At 39.0% G+C, this 22,197-nt stretch overlaps 2 protein-coding genes across 2 annotated transcripts in view; one reads left to right on the forward strand and one right to left on the reverse strand.

Moving 5' to 3' along the window:
* LOC140164404 (A-kinase anchor protein 10, mitochondrial-like) overlaps positions 1-6,846 on the reverse strand; it is a 30,553-nt gene extending 23,707 nt beyond the window's left edge. Inside the window, exon 1 of the mRNA XM_072187681.1 lies at positions 6,661-6,846. The gene's annotated coding sequence lies outside the window, so the exon portion shown is untranslated. The remainder of the gene's footprint in view (positions 1-6,660) is intronic.
* A 330-nt stretch (positions 6,847-7,176) lies between these two features.
* LOC140164405 (uncharacterized) lies at positions 7,177-21,934 on the forward strand. The gene is given in 3 exon segments (XM_072187682.1): positions 7,177-7,271; positions 16,657-19,225; positions 19,228-21,934. Coding segments are annotated over 2 exon segments (2,865 nt in total). The 5' UTR covers positions 7,177-7,271; positions 16,657-16,662; the 3' UTR covers positions 19,530-21,934.
* Positions 21,935-22,197: the final 263 nt, after the last annotated feature.

A 22,197-nucleotide genomic window follows, 5' to 3' on the forward strand; every position in this document is an offset into this window, starting at 1 on the left:
ATATGCTTCAGTAGACTGAAAGAGTATAATATTAGGCTTAAAATGAGGTATCAACCACTGCTGTAGGATATGGGGTTACGGAAAACCAATCAAATTTGTATCACAATTTTCAGAAAAATGTAATCCCTCCAACCTTTTAGCATACCCAACTTATGACATGCGACTATATGTGCAATTTGAGGTCCATGCTAGTTGTACTTTTCAAGATACAAAGGTTTGAAGTTTGCCATATTTTCACAATTTTGTGTACAACCCTATGGGGCTCCCCCGTCCCGGCTCCCCCGACCCGGCTGCTCCATTGGCACATATTACATATTGAGGTATAAAACTCAAAGTACTTGTCCAATTGACTTGGGGTTTTTTGTATTTGAAAAAGAACATAATTATCTAAAAAATGACACCAAACTTTGTCAGGCCGCGACAAATCGCCTGTCCGATAGCCCGGGGCAATCACATTTTTTGTCGGGCAATTAAAACTCTGAAGAGCTGTGCCCGATCGGGCAAGTCTGAATTTAAACCAATTAAAGCTTGATGATTTGAAATAGAATATTTCTGTCCAACTTGGCGTGTTCACAGAAGTAAAAAAACAGTCAAAACAAAGTAGAAAACTTCTTGAAACGGAACTCAAATTTCGCTAGGCACTCGTATCCCACACCAGACTTGCAAACATATATGCTAATGAACATCATGGCATTACGTGACGTATTAGAAGTTTGGCCAATTATAGAACCTGTTTCGTGCAAATATCATGACGTCAATGATGTCAGCTGGCCATGTATTTGCATATGAGTGAGATTGAGATGTATTAGTGGTTGGCGAAATACGTAAATTGCTGTGACTTTACAGACAAAATTTCACATAAAATACACATTAGAAACAAACAGTTAGTGAAATAAGTGAATAAAATGTTTATTTTTTATAGTGCATTTCATGAATACTCATTTATTTATCAACTTAACTGGGAAAAATATCGGATTTCCGTAAGAATGAAACTGCCAAATTCGGCACACTTACGGTACTACATGTATGCACTGCACTGCATGATGAGTACGGTTTGTAACTTTGTTGACAATTGTTGCCGGGAATATGGGTTAATTTCGGGCAATTTCGGGCAACCAATTTTTGAATATTGCCTGCCCGATCGGGCAAGCTAAAAAATAAAATTTGTCGCGGCCTGAACTTTGTACAATAGGTATTATACTTGAAGTGTGAAGAAAGCGTTTTCATGTTACGGCTGCTCCATTTTTGGGTGACCTATTTGTGACATGCGACCTACATGTAGTACTTTTTTGCTACTGTTACACAGCATTAATGCTGGATATCGAAAAATGGACTTCATCATTTTCACTGATTTGATGTGATTTGGCAGTGGCGTAACTAGACATTTTCATTTGGGGGGCAAGCGGGAGCAAACATAATAAATGTGGGGGCAGGAATCCAGCACCTTTTGGCGACAAAAGAAGTTTATGGTACAAATGCGTGAGCGCGCCAAATTTTTTGGCATATTGAAGCTAAACTGGTGATATTGTGGTAAAAGCGCGCAAAAATTTGTGTTTTTTATGGTTAAAATGACCAGATATGAGGTTAATTAATAACTCTCAGTTCATAAGTAGGCCTACTTTTTCATTTGGGGGGGGGGAACAGGGGGCAAGGATTCAAACCCCCCCCCGGTTACGCCACTGTGATTTGGTAAACCCACATGGCTCAAGTCTAACTTCGAATTTCCTCATCACTACCCAAAATCTGGTAGAAAACAATGAAGCATTATAAGTTATATTGAGACAGAAAAGCAATGGAAGTTCAGAAGTAATCACAACGGTGACTTTACTCAAAAACTCTAGCTTCGAATTTGCACACAATATAGTTACGTATATTTCGATAGATTAGTGTCATTTTTTGCAACGCATGTTCTGTCAATGTTTAAATTTGAATGATTTTGATGAGTCAACTAAGGTCGTGTTCTCACTACAGACATGGGGTCTCGTACCTAGGTCCGAGTCCACATACAAGTGGACTCAGTCCACATTGATTTCGCGTTCTCACTAACACCAAAATGCTGATGTAGGATCGACTCCACTTACCCGGATGTTATAATATGATGCATGACGTCACAAATTCTGTTGCAATGCATGTTTTGAGCCGAACTCACAGCACAAATCAAACTTTACTAGACTATCAATTTTGAAAGATCATTTTTTTATTTCCAGGCCCCCTGATATATTTCTGCAATCTATGGATATGTTATTTTGTGATATGTATAATTTGGAAAGATCTGAAATAAAACGCTCTAAAAACTATTATTTTATATTAGGCCTATACGTGTAAAATGAGAGAAATACATCGGGTTGTTATTTCTGATTGTGGTCAAGCACGCCGATTTACACGCAACACAACCTCTAAATCACCACCAAAAATACTATTTTTGATCAAAAATACTATTTTTGATTGGTAATTTTGACTCAGTCTAGCAAAATGTACACCTCAAAAACGAATATATTACACCTGAATAATATCCTTTTGAAGTTCAAAGTCATTTTGTTTAATTCTGAAACTGGATAAAATCTGTATCTTGCCGCGATGCCGTTGTTTTCACACTGCACGAGAAGCATGCTGCTCATCAAACTACGGCAAGCATCTCAAACAAACTTCCGTGTATAGCCACTTTCCCCGAGCTTTTTCCCCATAAAAAATAAATGTTGTAAATTACTACATGAAATAAAGCCTGTAGAATACCAGCTATGAATTTTTAAAGTTGAAAATGCATGTTTAAATTTTATAATGGAAAATTATAAAATGTAGACTGTATATTGTATAGGCCTATAGTACAACGCCGGCCATCAAGGTCGTGCATAGAGCATTTCCGGTATAAGTGGATCGAGTCCACTTGTAAACGTGTTCTCACTATGCTGTTTGATACCACGTCCTAGGTACGAGATTGTGAATGCTATTGCAATAATGTATGATAATCCTTCAAGTTTTGTACAAACAGGTGATGGACCAACTGAAGAGTTTCTCTCTACTGCTGGAATCCTGCAGGGTGACACCTTGGCCCCTTACCTTTTTGTGATAGTGGTAGACTATCTCCTCAGACAGTCGATAGACACTGACAAGTCCAAAGGGATTGACATCATGCCCAATAAGACGAGCAGAGAGAAGAACAAGTATGTAACCGATCTTGACTGCGCAGACGACATCGCTTTAACAGCTACGTTATCACAAGATGCCCAAGATCTTCTGTCATCTTTAGAAGATGCTTCCGCCAAAGTTGGCCTCTTTCTCAATTCCAAGAAGACAGAATATATGTGTATCAATGGAGATAAGAACCCAACTCCAATCCTTTCTCGGGATGGCACACAACTCAAGGAGGTGTCGGACTTTAAATATCTTGGTTCATTTGTTGCCGACAGCAAGAAAGACTTTCTGACTCATAAAGCTCAAGCATGGAAAGCTTGCAACAAACTGCACACCATCTGGCAGTCCAACATATCAAGAAATACCAAGCTTGCCTTCTTTAGAGCCTGCATAGAGAGTATCCTCTTATATGGAAGTGAGACCTGGACAATGAAGAAAGATCTTCAGGACCGTCTTGATGGTACCTACACCCGGCTGTTGATGAGGGTTCGAAATATATCCTGGCGTGAACATAAAACCAAAGCAGAGATCTATGATGGTGTTCCACAGGTGTCCTCCATCGTTGCTCACGGCGAGCCAGATTTGCAGGCCACTGCTACCGTGCAAAAGACCAAATAATTTCAGATGTCATCTGTATGAGGCTTCCACGAACATGTAGAGGAAGAAGACCATTCAACTACATCGACTGTGTGGCAAGGGCGTCAATCAAGAAATTAATGACCTCCCAAATCTGATGGCTGATAGAGATTCCTGGAAAAGAATTGTAAACTCTTTCTCGGATGCGTCCGCAAGATAGATAGATAGGTACGAGACTACCTCAATGAGGTGGTCTCGATGCTACATCCTGGATGTAGGATCGAGACCACTTATTTCGCGTTCTCACTATGCTTGGAAGTGGACTCGATGTAGGATCGAGTCGACGTCCTGGTATCAAACAGGCATAGTGAGAACGCGCCCTAATACTATTGATGAGTCAAGCATAGGTTGCATATTTTGAATAGTCCAAAAGCGAGATAAAACTTTGCAATTTTAACATTTGATGTTTTGATGCGATCGCAAACCATGATCGGCCGGCTGCATTTACTTCCAAACTGGTCAGGCAGCGTAGGAAGCGCAACACGTGACGTACGAGGCTGGCGAAGATACAGGGCTGACAGCCCCATTCAAAATACATGGTTAAATTGAAAAATAACATACGTACAGTGTGGTACATTGTCGCATTACCTCAACAGTTTTAGAGTAAGATAATTTTGCTTTGACACCACATAACAAATTTAGAATTGTTTGTGAAGATTTCATGATTATGTGTTAATCCAATGGCGACCTCAAAATTGGCGATATCGCTTCCATACTGTGCATGGGGTACGAATTATTTGTATACCTATGACATGATGTCGATGAACCAGGAGTAGTACAAGGACTGTTACCGCACGGTAGCTGGTTGAAGGAATATTACAGAGTCAAGAATAGGCTCCATCATTTTTTTGTTCTGATCCCTCCCAGTCTCCCAAAACATCAAAAGCATTGCACAGTTACTTACTTAGGACTGTCCTTTTTCATATAACGCAGACAAAGTAGGGCCAAGCTACCTAGAAATGGTCAAATTTTGGCCATCTCTGTGTAATCCTATGTAAGTCCCATATCACATCGTTATCGGCTATAGTGATTTTTTTTCCTGAAGTTTGGCTGGTACCCACTAGCGACAGCGTCATGCATGTGACATGACACAGCTAAAATAATCGACCGGAAATCGGGGATCATTAAAACGTCAACAAATTTCAAAACACAGAAAGTAGTAAACTTAATGGCGAGCGGTCCGAATTTTGAGCCATACAAGTTTACGTGGTGAACTAAACCAGGACTCAGGAGCCACATTTGGGGCTATGCCTGCCACTTCCACATACTTGTGCATAATACGGAAGGTCGATTTGTGCCCATAAATGTTTAGGCCTATGTTAAACTGTATGTTATACAAATTGTACAGCTATCATTTCTACCCTATGACGAACCGACATACCTGTAAATCAAATAGCCCACAAAAAACTGGTCATCGCTGGTATTTTTCATGAAGAAAAACGACACTTTTTTACGCCGGAACATGTCCAAAACACGTCAGCTGACGTACAAGCCTCCCCACGCATGTACATAAACAAGCCGTGTTCATTGTTTAATTGTCACCTGCAGCTGTTCGCAAGAAAACTTTCTGCATTAAATTACCTGGGGTCAAGTTATCAGGCCTGAGACACACTGGCGCTAGTTTGAGGACAGTCACTATGAGTTACTAATGTCGGCACATGCAGAAAATGCGTGATGGGTCGCCATTTTGTGACTCGTGCAAGCTAACACAAACAAATTATTGGACTTAATAATCTTTTCAAGTTTTAATAAAACGTGCATCTATCATGATAATATTACATTTTATTATTTGAATTACATAAGCTATGTCAATTTTGTGTCCATGTTAATTTTTATATGGATTTACCTGTGTTGATTTTAAACTGTTGTGAACGTGGAGCTACGCAAATTGGCAGGCGATTACCCACCATGCAATGCGAATACACGGAAACGATCCAGTTTAGGATGCATCGCAGTTCCTGTTGTGTAAACCAGGCGTAAACCGCCCATCCAACCTGATCGTGTGCACAGGATTTGTGCTGGAGGCTAGTTAATGCGCACAACCAATGCGCAGAAGAAGACCTTGATACTAGGCGGAGCTTACGTTTCACAAGAATGATTGACAGCTGTGAGTTAAGTGAAATTCTGTTCTGTGATTGGTACAAAAATATGGTTCTCGTATAAATGAATATATTATCCATGGCTTCAAAATTAGGAACTGTTTCTTCCACAGAGCCCTATATAGGGCTCTATGGTCTCTACTCATCATACACGATCGTAGAAGATCTGGCAAGCGACGACGCTTGCCAATCAGGCTAGCTATTTGTACGGCGTGGCCTCTATCCTTTTTATTATCTCTGGTCTTGTCACGCTGGTAGATTCGCCCACCTGTGATTACTGACCTGGATCTGACAGAAGATTGTGGAATTTACGATTTTCAGCAGCAGGATTTTATGAAACTGCCAATATTTGCAAGTATTCTGAAGGATCGGTAATAATTAAAATATTTTTCATGGTGTCGGTAGTGCAAGTTGAAGTTAGTGAATTTGTGGTTTTGTATGTTATGTGCAAGAGCGTTTTCAGGAAGCGTAAATAGGCAAGCCGTTATGCTAAGCTCTCCATGTTATATGCGAGTTCGGCGACGAACTGGACACATCACACGGTAGTGTGATGTGTCCAGCCTGGATATAATTTGGGGCCAGGAGCTCATCAACATCTAAGCTCCTGTCCAGGCATACTTAATATAAGGCCTGAATAAACGACCTGACTTAAAATTCAGTACAATGCATTCAAATAAGTAATTGACTTCTTGACATCGACAGAAAGTAGCAAAAAATTGACTTAATTTTTATTTATAACATAAAAAACATGAAAAATACTTAAATAGTAAAATTGACAATCGTACTCACTGACCTGTTTTTTTCTTGAATAAAGGCATCTTCCGAACTCACATGGCATTTAGGAAAGAATGACAATGTAGGAATTTATTTTTGGACGGTGTTATTGTCAGAAAAGGGCATTGGTAAATGAATTGGTGGATTTTTAGCTGGTATAATTTTCGTGGTCCTCCTCCCATTTAATTCCGTCCATGGATGTCAATACGTCTTTTCCATGTATGTGAAATGCTAGAAACACTGTCATAATTGGATGTTTATCAGATATTCTATTGACTTTAATCTCTGAATGTGAAAATTCATTTAAATAGTATCATCATTAATCTAATATGTTACAATATTTATAAATTACTGATATTATACATTTTGTTCACCAAATAATTTACTTCAAAGTACTTACTTAATAATAAAAAAATTCACAAATTAAACACTACTAGGGCATGATGGGATATGTTTACAGCGCCCCCAATTTTCCAGCAGCAAATCCAACGAGATAGCGGAGAGATTGTCCAAATGTTTTCGCTTCAGTTGTCAATATTGTTCTAGTATACTCATGTAGAAGATCAATCGAGTGTTACTTGTTCTACAGACTTCAAGTATTTTGCATTATTTAGTGAATAGATTACTTCTGTAAGTTAAAATAGACAATTTATGTGAATTATTATTCGACGAAATTGCCGAATTCGACACCTTCACATGTGTTTACATGCATTATACACTTGTCAGTTGTATGACCCACCATACGACCCCCGGGAAAGGTGCATCATGGGTGGGTCATTTACCACCATGATAATGACGAAGGGGACCGTCATTGTAGCCTTTGGTCCGTCACGACTGTGACGATGGGGTGTGTCAATGTCAGTCAATTTACATACGTGCGTCATGATATCCCCGCTGTCAAAAAGGCCACGTGGTGATCCATCGGCATCATTGCCGCATCAAATACTCTCTACAGGCCCAACAGACTTTCCTTTTCACGTATTTAAAATAGACCTGGATTTAAAATACTTTCATTTTTTAATACGGATGTACATACCTTCTTCTGTCTTCAACAAAAATTTCAAAAACTCAGTCCAGACAGGGTCTTAGCCAGGATTTGAAAGTTACCCGTCCAAAAATTAGAATTATGTAAAAATACAAACTTTAATGTTTTAAGTCCTAGTGCACGCGAAGCGGGCACTGCGAGCGCCTTGGCGCGAAGCCGTGAACGGGTGGGGTCCAGGGGCCCGCCTTAGGGCCCCTGGTGGGGTACAGGGGCAAAGCGCCTGTTAGGGGTCCAGGGGGCGAAGGCCCCGGACGCTCTGAGGATTTAAGCTAATTTAGGACGAAATTTTGATGTATCTGGGACCAATTTTTCTGTTCATAAATCAAAATGTTACATACAAAAATTAGATACGATCGTGAAACACATGCAACATCAAACATTTACATAAAATCTCAAAGTTTCAAACTATTCAAGTTGCCGTACGTGTCAAGGTTTATCTTAATTGCTTACCTTTTAAATTAAATCACTAATTTCTCACGAAAATAAAGCTGTTTGTAGCGTCACAATCGCCAGGCTCAATCGGTCTCTGGGAAGCCCCCTCATCGTGAGCATCGAGTTATGCCACGTGGTGCAATTTACTACGTGCAAAATAATGCTTTAGACGAGCGAATGAATTTTTTAAAATTTATTACAAAGTAAAAGGCCTGTGCAATAATTACGAGCCCCGGAATGGGGGATTGCAAATGCAAACGACTCGCCAAAAATTGCCCCCCTGGCCCGCCAAAACTCCCCTTCTTGGCCTGCCAAAAAATCTTTCCCTCCCCCTCTGCACATGCCAATATGTGGGTTCCCAATTTGCATATATTGAACATTCCTGTAGGGTTTCCCAAAGTCATTTTAGAGCGTGCGTGTTATTTAAAAGGTGGTCCGTAAAATGTGTGCCAAAATTTACTTCCCCCTCCCTCTCGGTTTGCCAAAAGATCTTTGACCCCCCCTCCAAAAAAAAACCTCTACCCCGGCTCATAATTATTTCATTGGTTGACAATCAAATCGGTCAATGTTTGAGATGTCATTTACACCTGTGGATTTTGTGATCGTGGGGCAGTAATCCAGGCTTCACCCAGGTGCATAATTCCCTACATAAATTAACAAGCACGTGGAGAGACTTGATTCTTTTACCCAGTGGCGATTTTGTGATCGTAGTGCGCATGGGCAGTAACACAGATGCATAAAATTAAAAAGCATGTGGCGATCGAGGCTAGGCGAGAATGACTGAATACAATGTACATGGTGTACAATGTATGTACAATGACCCGGTTATACCTGGGGATTTTCTGGGGAGCAGTTACCCAGGTGCATAATCCCCTGCATAAATTAACAAGTACGTGGCATGGTGAGGTATACAAAATGTAAATAGAAATGAAAATTCAAACATCACGAAAGTGTGCATAAGAGACGCACCATTAGACTTCAAGGGGGGGGGTTATAGGAAGTTTTGAAAAAAAAAGTTTTGAAACTACATGAGCATGCTGTATATAAATGTTATTAACTGGGCGAGGCGATGTCGGTGTGCCCCCCCCACACACTCACACACACTATTTAAATTGGATTTTTGAGGAGCGCAGGGCAAAACAAATTTGAGTCAACAATTCACAACTTCCATCGGCAAAATTTTTTTTTCTGTCGGTAGAGTTACAAGTTGTGCCCCCCCTTCACCCAGGTTCTAAAACCTGGCTACGCCACTGCTGATTCGTACATTTCTTTTTAAAATTCATAATCATTTCGCCTTGGTACCGCACGATGCCCGGAAATCCCCTTTGAGGTGAGGAGTATGGAGTTGAGCGGCAAACATCTAAAGCAATGGTGTGGTACAATAATGGTACAACTTAACCGCGTTATAACAGCTTTATAATTTGATTCTGTTTGTTTACATCAGAAAAAGGTTCAGGGCCAGGCGTACTGTGATCTTTGCCGGGGTTTGATCATTTTATTTTGATGGCCTGATTACATCAAAAGAAAAGATTGACGTTATAATTTTATTTTTTAAATTTTTTCGGCAAAATTCTCCACAAATATCAAAACTTTCAAAATGTCATTTTTTCACAGCAACTTTGTGCGCAGGATGATCAGCATGCAGCATTGAAGAGCTCTAATCTGGTTCATGTTATATAACATACTTTGTTTACGATATTTATCACGCAATACATGCGCCTCGACTTTTACAGGGTCTGGCATTTTTGACTGTTGTTGTCGCTTCATCATTAAATCCTCGGCATTATAATCGCATCGATGGTGTTAAAAATAGATCATAACTTTTCCCAGGAACTTCATGAAAATCTTTGCTGCATGCGCCCAAACTGGGCGTAAACATAGCGTAACAGTTAGAAAGCTTTGTGGAAGGGGCGGATTTCTGGGTGCTTTTGTGCACACTCGAAAATAATGTGAATGTTGCCGTTTCTGTGCCCATCAGCTCCGCCCAATACACGATGACGCTGATTTGGGCGTGATATGTAGATATACGTACACCGCAGACTCTGGTAAAAATAACTTTCCCAGGGATTTCATCGATGTTTGCGAAACAAATAAATAAATAGGACTGCATAACGAAGATTTGGGGGGTTTCTTAATATAAATTGGTTGACAATGAAATTTTTTTGTGAAGCGGAGACATAACGTACGGAGTTTGTTGCATCATTTGTGAAAGCCTTTATTTTATTTTTCTTTGGTTGTGAAACTGCCCGTCTTTTAGACGTGTGGACGTATCGCTGGCTAAGACCTTGCTTCCAGAAGCAGAAACCATAAAACTTTCCATTCAATGGCGTCGCGTCGCGTCGGTTGGTAGGTAGTAGTCTCATCCCCAGAATGTATGGCCCTATTCTTCTGCATGCACGACAAACAGCAACCGACTGCCAAGTATCGTAAAACTGGGAACGAGTCGAAAGAATGCGGTGTTTCTCGATTTTTTCCGCAAAAAGAATAATTAATTGCAACGTCGGCGACCGTGTGTGCTTGATTTAGGAGAGTCATAGGACAGTCATGGTTCGTCAAAATCAGGAAATGGTGCGTCACAAAACTGACGAGAGGTACCGTCATTGCAAGTGAATGTCCGTCATTGTTGGGACGCTGGGGTGCGTCATGGTATATGAAAATCCGCCGCAGGTTGGACAAATGACGCTCCATTCCCGGGGGTCATATGGTGGGTCATACAAATGACAAGTGTATTATTGACATACATGTAGTATGTCATTGTCATGTATGTACGTTTAACTCGGTGAACTTAAAGCATGCACATGCATGAAAGTGCTAAAGTATTCTTTAATAATTCTGGGTCTTGGTACGTGATGATGATAATTGATCGCATTGGCTTGCCAGACAGTCAAGATCCAAACACAGCATTTGGCGTTTCTTTAGTACTATAGTAGGTATGCTAGGTGAATTAAAATTTGCCATCAAACTGCATCATTTTACATATCAAATTAAAGCCCTTGAGTAAAGACAGCCAAAACTGAAAACATTTTTGTCACAGCACTTTCCGTAACAAAGTTACATCTTGTCAAAGATTGACTTTCATCAAAAAGATTCTGCTAGCAAAATTCCCCAAAACGACATTTGTTTCTATCTATCTTAATCTCATGGCGATAGCAGCTTTTTTTTAATGGAACTGCTATCAAAATCCTCTAAAATTCCATGTGCGACTTGATTATCACCATAAAAATCATATATTTGGGTCAAGTGAAGTATAGAAAACATATTTATGTAGGTTTCCTTCACCGACCTATTCTCAAAAAAAAATGCAAATTTCTATGTAAATATGCATTGTGTTTGGGCCCGGTCTCGGTGAATTTCGCTGACTAGCAATGTGTTAACTAAGATTTGCCTGGGATACCTATTTGGTCGCATGTCATAAGTTGGGTACAATTTCCATTACATGGTCAAAAATGACAAAAAATGTATTTTTTGATATGTTGTATATATTGACAATCTCTAATAATTAACACCATTTTTAACCTTAACACCTGTTTAATTTTTGAGATAATGCTTGATTACTAATTAATTAATACACAGGCGTCTATGTAAATCTCAATTTTCAAATGTGTTTTTCTCAAATCGGACCTCAATTACAAAAATGACTGTAAAATTTTTATTTTATGCAAGAATATCATCAGATTTGGAGAATATGTTCTCAATACAATAATGCTTCAAATGAACTATTTAAAATAATTGTACATATGTTAATTACATTGCGAAGGTCAATGACCTTTTTACCAGTAATTAGCGAGATAGTTACATTCTATTATTGAGGAAATGAATATCAAGAAGAGAAATGTACATTAGCATATTGCTAAAAATACTGAAATTCAACTAGGATTTCTTTAAAAATGAAAAAATGGAACATATAACCTAAAAGGTGGTACTACACACCTCGATAAATTTGTGACTATTTTTGCATTTTTCTCAAAAAATAATATCACACTGGTAACAAAAGTTATGTATATTATAGGGATAAGGAATCCAGTAACTAACTACACTGGAATTTCAGTGGCTCAAGACAAGCGGTACTTTATTTATGATAAGAAAAGAGGTATCGCTAGAATGTACCTCATTTCTTAACATATATAATGAACCCCTTGTCTTGAATCACTGAAATTTCAGTGAAGTAATTGGATTACTTGCCCCTATAATATACAAATAACTTTTGTTACCAGTGTATAGTTACTTTTTGAGAAAATTGCAAAATTAGTCACAAAATTTATCAGGGGTGTACATGTAGTACCACCTTAAGTAGTCAGTAATTGTTTTAGTTGTACAAATTCAACATTCAAAGCTGTCAATACATAATAACCTCCCTAGATTTGAAAAAGTAACCAGTAGTTTTGACATGCTGACATGTGAATTTTCACATAGGCCCTATTGCACACTCCCGCATCCGCCTGCTCCACATCCGCCTGCTCCTCCACGCCTGGCATTTTTCATTTCAACTGATGTGATTTTTTTACCGAATGATGTATAATTATATGCTTCAGTAGACTAAAAGAGTATAAAATTAGGCTTAAAATGAGATATCAACCACTGCTGTAGGATATGGGGTTACGGAAAGCCAATCAAATTTGTATCACAATTTTCAGAAAAGTGTAATCCCTCCACCCTTTCAGCATACCCAACTTATGACATGCGACCATTTACTAGTTTCAGGCCTACAATTTTACATGTTAAAATATAGCTGCCTGCCTTGTGGAAGTACAGTGTTATAACCCTAACCCAAGGCAGCTATTACATGTAAAAATAAAAAACCCTAAAGTAAAGGAATGCCCATCATTTTATATATCAAATTAAAGCTCTTGACTGAGCCCGAGTAAAGAAAGCCAAAACTGAAAACCGTTTTGTCATAGCATAGCACTTTCCGTAGTAGAGTTACATCTTGTCAAAAATTGACTTTCATCCAAAACGTTCAGCCAACCGTATTGTTTGTAATAAACGCTCGCCCTCTAATAAATGCCCCCCCCCCCCCACCAATTTTTCTGTGAAAACTTTACAAAAATTCCATGGCATGCTATTATATTGTGTGAATAAGCTTAAAACTGGCATCAGTCAGTCAGTCTTGTCAGGAACGATCGGTAAATTGCATGGACAAAACCTGTTATGACTCGCACTTCCATCCATTCCATTGCCTAATTATGGTAGAATTTCACTAGATTCTTGCCTGATGATGTACTTACGGGTGTAATTTTGATGTATTTACCACGAAAATTATATTTTCCATGGGCGTCGCCATTAGTATAGCTGTAAGTCCCTCTTTTCTACAGAAGCACCATCGGGAAATTTAACTTGATTTTTAAGTTTTTTTCACTGACAATTCACCTTCAATAAACACCCCCTTGTGGAAAAATGCAATGCCCCTGGGGCATTTATTACAAAAAATATGGTAGTCTCATGAAGAGCAGCTTTTCTATGTGGAGTATTATCGCACTGCTTACAGACAAGCTGTACTTATTTTTACTCAGGAACGTAGAGTAGATGAGTGTATTTTTGAAGTACATGCAGTCAACAGTAGGCCTACCTGAACGATCCTAAGCAAGGATGTCAAAAACTTGTGCAACTAACGCTAAACGAGGATTTTACTCAAATAAAAACACCCTAAGTGAGGAATTGGTTTGAAATTTGCCCCTAAACAAGGGTAGACATTGTGTGTGTCAGTATTGGTGTCATTCAGATTTTTTTTTTCAAATAATATTGCTTGGAAACCAGTCTAATATGTGCTAAATAACTTGATAAATATCACTAATGGCTGGTAATTGAGTCATATAAAAATGGATCATCCTTAAAAAACACCCCTTCTTCAGTAAAATGAGTGTTTTGAGATCCTAATCGTGGATCCGCACGGATCCTTGTTTTCCTTTTCAAAACCACCCTAAATCCATGTTTTCTTTCACACGATGCTTACAACTTTTTATACATGAGTCCCCCCCCCCCGGATCCCATATCAAATGTTCACTGCTTGATATGGGATTTCCCAGACATATAGTAGCACTTATCCAGTCCCTGCAGTGCAAGTAGATGGAGAAATCACTGAATGTTTTGAAATCAAAAGAGGAGTATGACAAGGTTGTATCATTTCACCTGTCCTTTATCTGAGAAAAACTAAGTTTTAATATCTCAGTGAAAAATCTCAGAGGTTTATAATTGGTGAATACTTGGCATGATAAACTTAGTTTTTCTCACATCAGTTGTTTATTTGTTTATCCAAAATAAATTTAGTTTTTCTCAGATAAACTTGATTTTAATTAACATTCAGAATTTCATAAAAACTTTATTGAATTACTAAGGCAATAGAAACAAATTAGTTTGATCTTTCGATTGACCACCGATGCTTGGTCGATCCTTATTGGTTGATCCTTAATATAAATTTCGCTTTAATTCTGATTAATTAGTTGTTAGTTCAATAATAGCAAGCATCAAAGCAGCATTGACGGTCGATCCAAAGATTGAACAAATTTGTTTCTGGTGCCTAATTGGTGATATCCATCACCATAGGGAATTGGCATATTTTGTATTATGTTTAATAATATGCTGTAGAAGGTAACATTTGATGTTAACCATTTTTTGTCAACAGCTGTAGCCAATAGATATCGGGGAAGAGTATACTCTTAGTTTCCAGTAGATATAATCCTAGTGGTGACCACAATTGTTCACTGTTCAGGAATGCACATAACTTATGAATGAACTCTGTAGTTATCTTCAGTCAACAATTTTAACCCCTTGAGAAGTACCTGCTGATTTGCCAAAAAGAAGTTTTCATTATCAATTGGACCAATCGGCAACATTGTTAGAATAATTTCACCACCAGGGTTTTCATTAACGCACAAAACACGCGTATTTACGCGTTCAGGCACTTTGCTCACTCCTTCAAATCCAAAGTCCCAAAGTCCAACGCGTACAAAATCTTGAAAACGTACGCGTTCAGATATTGCAAGATTTGAATAGAGAAACACCCGATATTGTGCATTTATTCTCGGCTTTTGTCATTTAGGACCTACTCCCGATATGTAGGGCCCATCACATTTTGTCAGCATCGATCCATGCATGTTTTAGTGATTGCGAGTCTCTAAAATTGTAGAGTGTCAGTTTGAAATCTTGCAAATTGGGTTCAGGTCCTTTTTTCTGTTTAAATGATGCACCAAATGTCTTCAGTTGGACTTTAATTTTGCAAAATATTCCCTCTCATGGGGGAACATCCCCCTCAGACACCCCCATACCTAGTGGATAAACAAGTGACCATTTTCGCATCGGCTTTCGACATTTGCCAATTTAGGCCCTATGTTTAACACAATTTATAGGCCTAATAGGGAAAACGTGACAACGAAGGCTTTATGGACTGTCATTTCACAATTTTCGGCTTTTCAACTTAAATTTTACACAGTAATAGTGCCAAAATGGTCCACCAAATAACTTCAATTAGGTCTTCATTTTGCAAATTTTCCAAGTTCTGAGGGGGGAACATCACCCTGTGTAGTTGATAAACAAACGGCCACTTTCACTTCTGCTTTCGACATTTGCCAATTTATGTTTAACACAATTTATAGGCCTACCATAATAGGGAAAAGTTGCCGTCCACAAAAGGCTCCATGGACTGCTCATTTCACAAATGTTCGGCTTTTTAAACTAAAATTTTACACATTAATAGTGCCAAAATGATCCACCAAATTGCTTCAATTAGGTCTTCATTTTGCACAAGTTTCTTACTTCTTTTATTATTATTATTATTTTAAATGTTATTATTTTCTTTTAAAATTGCCCCCACCCCCTTCTGACTGCTCTAGATCCGCCACTGCTCCAAACAGTGGCGTATATTTCTTATTGACTTGGGAGGGGGGGGTGAAAAAATGTCTTGAAGTATAGTGAATCCAGCACCTTTTGGCAAAAGAATAAGTTTATGGTACAAAATATTTTACCATTTTGAAGCTAAACTGTTGAAATATGGTGCATAAGTGGAATAAATTCGCACTAAGCGGTCACTTTTGGGACTAAAATGACCAAATATGAGGTTAATTTGGTCAGAAACCCACATACAGGCGTCAACATTGGGGGATGATTGTATGGACCATCCCCTAGCAAAATATTGGGGGAGATTCCCCCCACCCACCCCCCCAGGATCTACATCTATCCAAAAACACACATATTGTTAAAAATGTCTTCAAAAATAGTATTATAAAAATACCCCTTGGGCAATGTTTTTGACTCCTTCAGAGGAAAAATTCACAATTGAAAGGGTCAAAAAAATTTGAAAATACCCTTTCAGCAAAATGCTTAAAGAAAACCCTGTTCACCACACAAAATAATTGGGGTGAATTATTTGCAAAGTTCTCCATTCTGATTGGTGATTAAAGTAAAGATAACATTGACCAATTAGATCAGCAGGTAGTGCTCAGGGGGTTAACATGTCTGATTTTTTCTATTTTAATAATCAATAATACTTACTTGGACAGCACAAATGACAATTTTGTAATTTGTTTTTGTCTCCACCGTCTACAGGCAAACATGAAGAGAAACGTAGGAAGAGAAATACGGAGGACAGCCCAACCTATTCCAACATCCATACCAGAAGAATATGATTCAGCAGGATGCATGGATTCAGACCAATCCAAAGAACCTAAACCAATACCAGAATGGGTCCTGCTTAGACCATTCCAGTACAACGGCAGAGTACTAGCCACAGCATTGCCAGGTCTATGTCTCGTTTTATCCTTGGCAGGAGAACTACTCCTATCAATTATCGTCATAGGTGCTCTGATCGTGCATCTTGTGGACAGCGGTGGCGCTAAACGACAGTCCTTGATCATATTTTTAGGTATTTTCATCGCGGTGCAGATGAGTATTATTTATTCAGCCATCCCGTTGGTGTGGTTATCCATATTTAATGTAGCTATTTTAGTCATTGTGAACATGTTTGTAGTGATAACAGGTGGATGGATATTGCTACAGTTTGACACATTACTACTAGAGGAACCAGTGCTGGCGGAGTTGATTGAAGCAAGTTTATTCACCGTTTACCCTGGTGTATCTGTTATATTACTGTCATGGATAATTGGGACTGTATGGTCTACAAAATATTTACACTATGTAGCTATATTACATGGGTTTCTATTACTGAGGATATTCATCACACCAAATCAGCCATCGTTCAGAAAACCAACTCAGAGAGCCGCACAAACTGGTATCGCCTACGTCATCGGAGTACCAGAAATTGCTCTCATGCTTATTATGTACGCAATCGCGCCAACATTAATTTTCGTCGTTTTTAACTTCTGGAATCTTGCCCGATATGATGTTGCTCTTGAACTTATCCATGTTATCAGTACGCCTTTGTTTCTAGTGTCTTTCTTAGAACTTCGCAGCTGGACAGAACATGCCGGAATCCCATTCAAGACAATTTCAGCAGTACGGTGGACTGCTGGTATTGTGTCCTTAATCGCTACTTGTGCAATGCTTATGCAAACTAAATCATCAGTACTAGTACTGTGGCTTCTGCCAGTTACAGCAACAAATGTGGTTCTAGGGTCTTTATCAAACGCTAAAGGTTACGCCATGAAAGCGTTGACGCCTCTTCTAGCGATTTCGGTCGGACTGATGTACACGATCGCAATCTTGGATGCCATACCGTGGCATCTAGATCTACCCAATGTTGACTTGATGTGGATGACTATCTCGCTGATCGCTTGCGCGGCACTTTCTATCGCCTGCTTCATGGTGGCAAACACTGGAAATAAACAGCTGCTATCTACCTTGTTGATTTGTAACATGGCTGCTGTGGTTTACATCGAATACACACTCTCTCTCCAAAAGCTCTGCTCAGCACCACTACTTGTGGCGACGACAACATGCGCCATCTACCTGCTAACACGACTGCACAACGCAGACGTCATTGCTTGGCACGCGAGTTGGGTTGGAGCTGCTTTGCATAGCGTCAAAGTTTTACTTTTTTTACAAATGATCAACTCAGACTCGTTAGAGCCAACATGGATCAGATCTGCAGTTATTCTTTTTGTCGTTCTAGTCACCACAAAATTGGTATTTTTCGAGAAAAGAAAAGAGCTGCCAGATTTATCAGTTTATCAGTATGTACTAACTATATGTACTAGTGTAATGTTATTTTATCTTTCGGTACTACGCAGGCTGTGGTTGACGTTCATCCCATCTCCGCCAACCGTGCAAGACGCAACATCAGTGTTCATCATCATCTGCAGCGCAATCTGTCTCAAATTATCTTTCTGTCACATGCACCAGTACAAAGGCATCCGTAAAATCAACATCCTCAGCCTCGTTGCCGGGGTGATGATGTTCATTCTACAGCCGACGATTCCCAAATCTTTGCTGGAAATATCAGATTGGTTTATCATAATTTCCTTTTGTATGATTCTCGCAACCACAGTAGGCTTGATTTCACCATCACAGAACTCAGGAATCCTACTCTCGCTATCATCTATGGTAGGATTCGCTGCAGGTGCCCATATTTGTCAATATCTGTTTCCACAGCAGCGTGTGGAATGTTACAAGACGATACTTTACATGTTAACTTGTACTTTATGCGCTTTTATAGGATTTAACATTTGGAACTATAACCTCTGTAAAGGTTCACACCGTGCCACTAAGATGCCAAATATCACTGCCCAATATGTGGCGCTCGTTGTTACCAGTGTAATAATGCTGGTGTTAGAGTGTAGTACACTGTCAATAGGTACGATAACATTAGCCAGCCTTGCCTTACCCTGTACCCAGCTATACTGTGGTGTGTATCTCCTGATAGCAGTCATCTTAAAAATCCACCTGACATGGCAGCAATCAACCGATCCATTCAACTACACATTGGGTAATATCCCAACAATAATTAACATGTCTGCTATTCTCTGCTACATTCTAGCCATTTTGAACTGCCCCATTGAACCATGGGAAATATGGAACTGCACATGTGCAATAGTGCTTCTGCTCCTCCAACCAGATCCAATTCTGTTGACTTCATTTCCTACCCAAAAGCATCAGTCTGGTATACTCGTGACAGTCTGCATGGCTAATCTATATATTGCTAGTGTTATGCACTGTGACCTATGGCGTGCGGCGTTGGGTTCTTCTCCGTCGTGGAGTTAATAATATTAATATTAGTTCTGCCCGGGTACATAGTACTAGGACGAGATTTTTGCAGTAATTTTTATTCGGCTTCGCCAGAGATGGTTGTATTCATATCGCCATTGAATTCCATATTATATGTTGTAGGGAGTAGCTACACTAGTTGGTTACTAGCTACTGTGGGACTTAGTGCAGCGACTTGGTTTATAGTTTATAAAATATCTACTGGTCAACAAATGGGAAGACCCCAAAGAAGTACAATTATGCAGTTACAAAAGTATTGAAATCATTTCCTACAACAGGCTGTTAATATCAGGAAAATTGAGATTTCATCAACACTGCACTCCTGGAGCACTAGAGGGTTAGGGGTTTATGGATACATTGCAGTACTCTTAGATTATGGTTAGGGCTTGTGTTCCAGGAGCACTGTGTGTTGACGATATCTCAATTTTGCCTAATATACAGGGATGTAAGTCTTCAGGCTTTTCCTGAATTCAGGTTTTTTTGTATATTTAACACAATTTCTTTTATTTTCAGCCTGTTTTACGGCCATTCTGGACTTTCATTCCTTTAACATATCGTCAGTCTGCTACGCTAATTGCCTAAGTCACTTTTTGTAATTTTGAGAACAAAGTACAAAATATGATTCAAGCATGATAATGATACAAATGAAAGTGAATAATCCGAAATAATAAGGGTGATTACGTAATTGATGCATACTTGGACCACATTTTGCACTTTGTTCTCAAAATTACAAAAAATGACTTAGGCAATTAGCGTAGTAGGCTGACGATATGTAAATGGGACAAACATTACAAGCAGTGTTTCAAAATAAGTCAAAATATTCAAGGGCTATTCAAGGCCTTGGGTTTGAACACTACAGGCCCTCAACTATTACCATAGGCCTGAACTCATTATTGTAAAATGTTCATGTAATATTATGTTACACTGGTCCAACATTTGTGACACTTTGTAAGATTTCATACTCTCACAAATTTTGGGCCAGTACAAGCCTATGATAATTTGATGAGGACCTGATTTCAAATGCAAGGGCTTAGTTGGCCCCCCGGTGGGTTCAGTTTGTATTTAAAGGTAGGACGTATGACCGTTCTAGGATTTGAAAATGACCCCTATTTCACGGGGAATCGAGGACATTTGCAGCAATTTTACCCCCTATTTTGCACGAAATCAAGGAAAATTTGCCCCAAATACCACCCCTATTTTTATCATCTTGAGGACGCATTTTTATTTCACCCCCGGGGCCCCCTTATCACAAGGAATCAAGGACATTTTTCCGAAATAAATACCCCTATTTTTACCATTTCAAGGACACTTTTGAATTTGCCCCCTATTTCATGGTGAAATGAGGACAATAACAACAACTGTAGCGGTAAAACACGGACGAAAGTCCTAGAAATACACCCTATTTTTCATTTCAAGGACAATTTTGCTCCAAAACACCCCTAATTTAAACAATCGCGAACAATTTTGTCCTCGAAAATTCCGCGGACATTTCTTGAAAAGTACCCCTAATTGGAACCATCATGCGTACACATTGTCAGTGAAGACTGAACCCACCGGGGTTGGCCCTTGGAATCCTACTTACAAATCAACAACACCATTTGTTGATGTTTAAAGTCTGCATTGAGTTTTCCTGTCTTCATTGACAAAACGTTGTGGTTTGAGGCCTCTAGTGATGTTCACTAGCTTTTGGCCCAAGGGCCGCCATATTTCAAACAGTGAAGCGAAACCATGGAACATACACAAGTCCACAAGTTCACAACCTTTATTTTTACCAGCAGACTGCAACTGATACAAATTTGATACAAATAAAACAAATTTGTTACTTGTAGGGCCGATATATTTGTATTAGGGGGCAACATTTTCATGCTTTAGGAAAAATATTTCTCTCATAGAGTTTGTGTACAGGTTCAATATCATTCAATTAACACTCGCTAACTCCTCGCTTACTGGTTGAAAATCAATCTTTCCTTAAAGGCCTGTTTTTCACATCTAACTATAATTTTTGCAAGGTTCCTTTTCAGCATTAACCATCGCAGTATACACGGCACGCGTCAAGCGTATGCATTGGACCTTATTCAAAATAATATGCGCTGGACGGCTAGCAGTACGCTTAATTTGTGAAAGGAAATCTGAAAAATTGTATATGTGCAACTCATTTGACAAAATAACTATCTATAATTTTAAACATGTATTTTATATAAAACCTGTAAAAAGTAAAGAATAAAAACACATCTCTCGTCTTGATTTTTAGAACACCTACAGGAAAGAAACTTTTTGTTTCACTGAGATGTTTCACTGGGATGTATGTACAGTGTACATACTACACAGAAGATATCTTACCCTTCCCAGAATCCTTTGCAACATGAGGCAACACCTCATTATGGCAAATAACACTCATATTACTTTGTACAGTTTTCCTTTGTTTTCATGTTGAGAATAGACTGGTTAAACATGGGTGGATATTCATAAAAAAATTAACATATTTTGCAAGATATTGATCTGCTCTGTTCATTGACCCATGTTGCACAGTGGTCCAATGGTTAGGGTGCGAGCTTCATAATCGAAAGGTTATGGGTTTGAGCCCCACCACAGCCAGTGTGTTGCGTCCTTGGGCAAGACGACTTAATTCCCAATTGCTTCACTCCACCCAGGTGTAAAATGGGAGCTGCTGGGGTAATCACAATCAGCTGAGAGTACCCAAGCATCAGTTGCAGACTTGTGGAAGCGGAAATGATTCTGATATATCCTAATGGCAGCGGAATAATTGTTGTAGTGTGCTGGTACTTAGGTGTAGCGCACATTAATTCACCGACATTTATTTATTTTATTTATTTATTTAGATAGCAAATCAGTAAAGAAAAGTGTAATGGAAGAAATGTATTATGGGAAGTGTAATTGCCTAAAATTGGCCTAGCAAGATAAGTACAA

This window comes from Amphiura filiformis, chromosome 11 (genome assembly GCF_039555335.1).
Source record: "Amphiura filiformis chromosome 11, Afil_fr2py, whole genome shotgun sequence".
Taxonomy (NCBI): Eukaryota; Metazoa; Echinodermata; class Ophiuroidea; order Amphilepidida; family Amphiuridae; genus Amphiura; species Amphiura filiformis.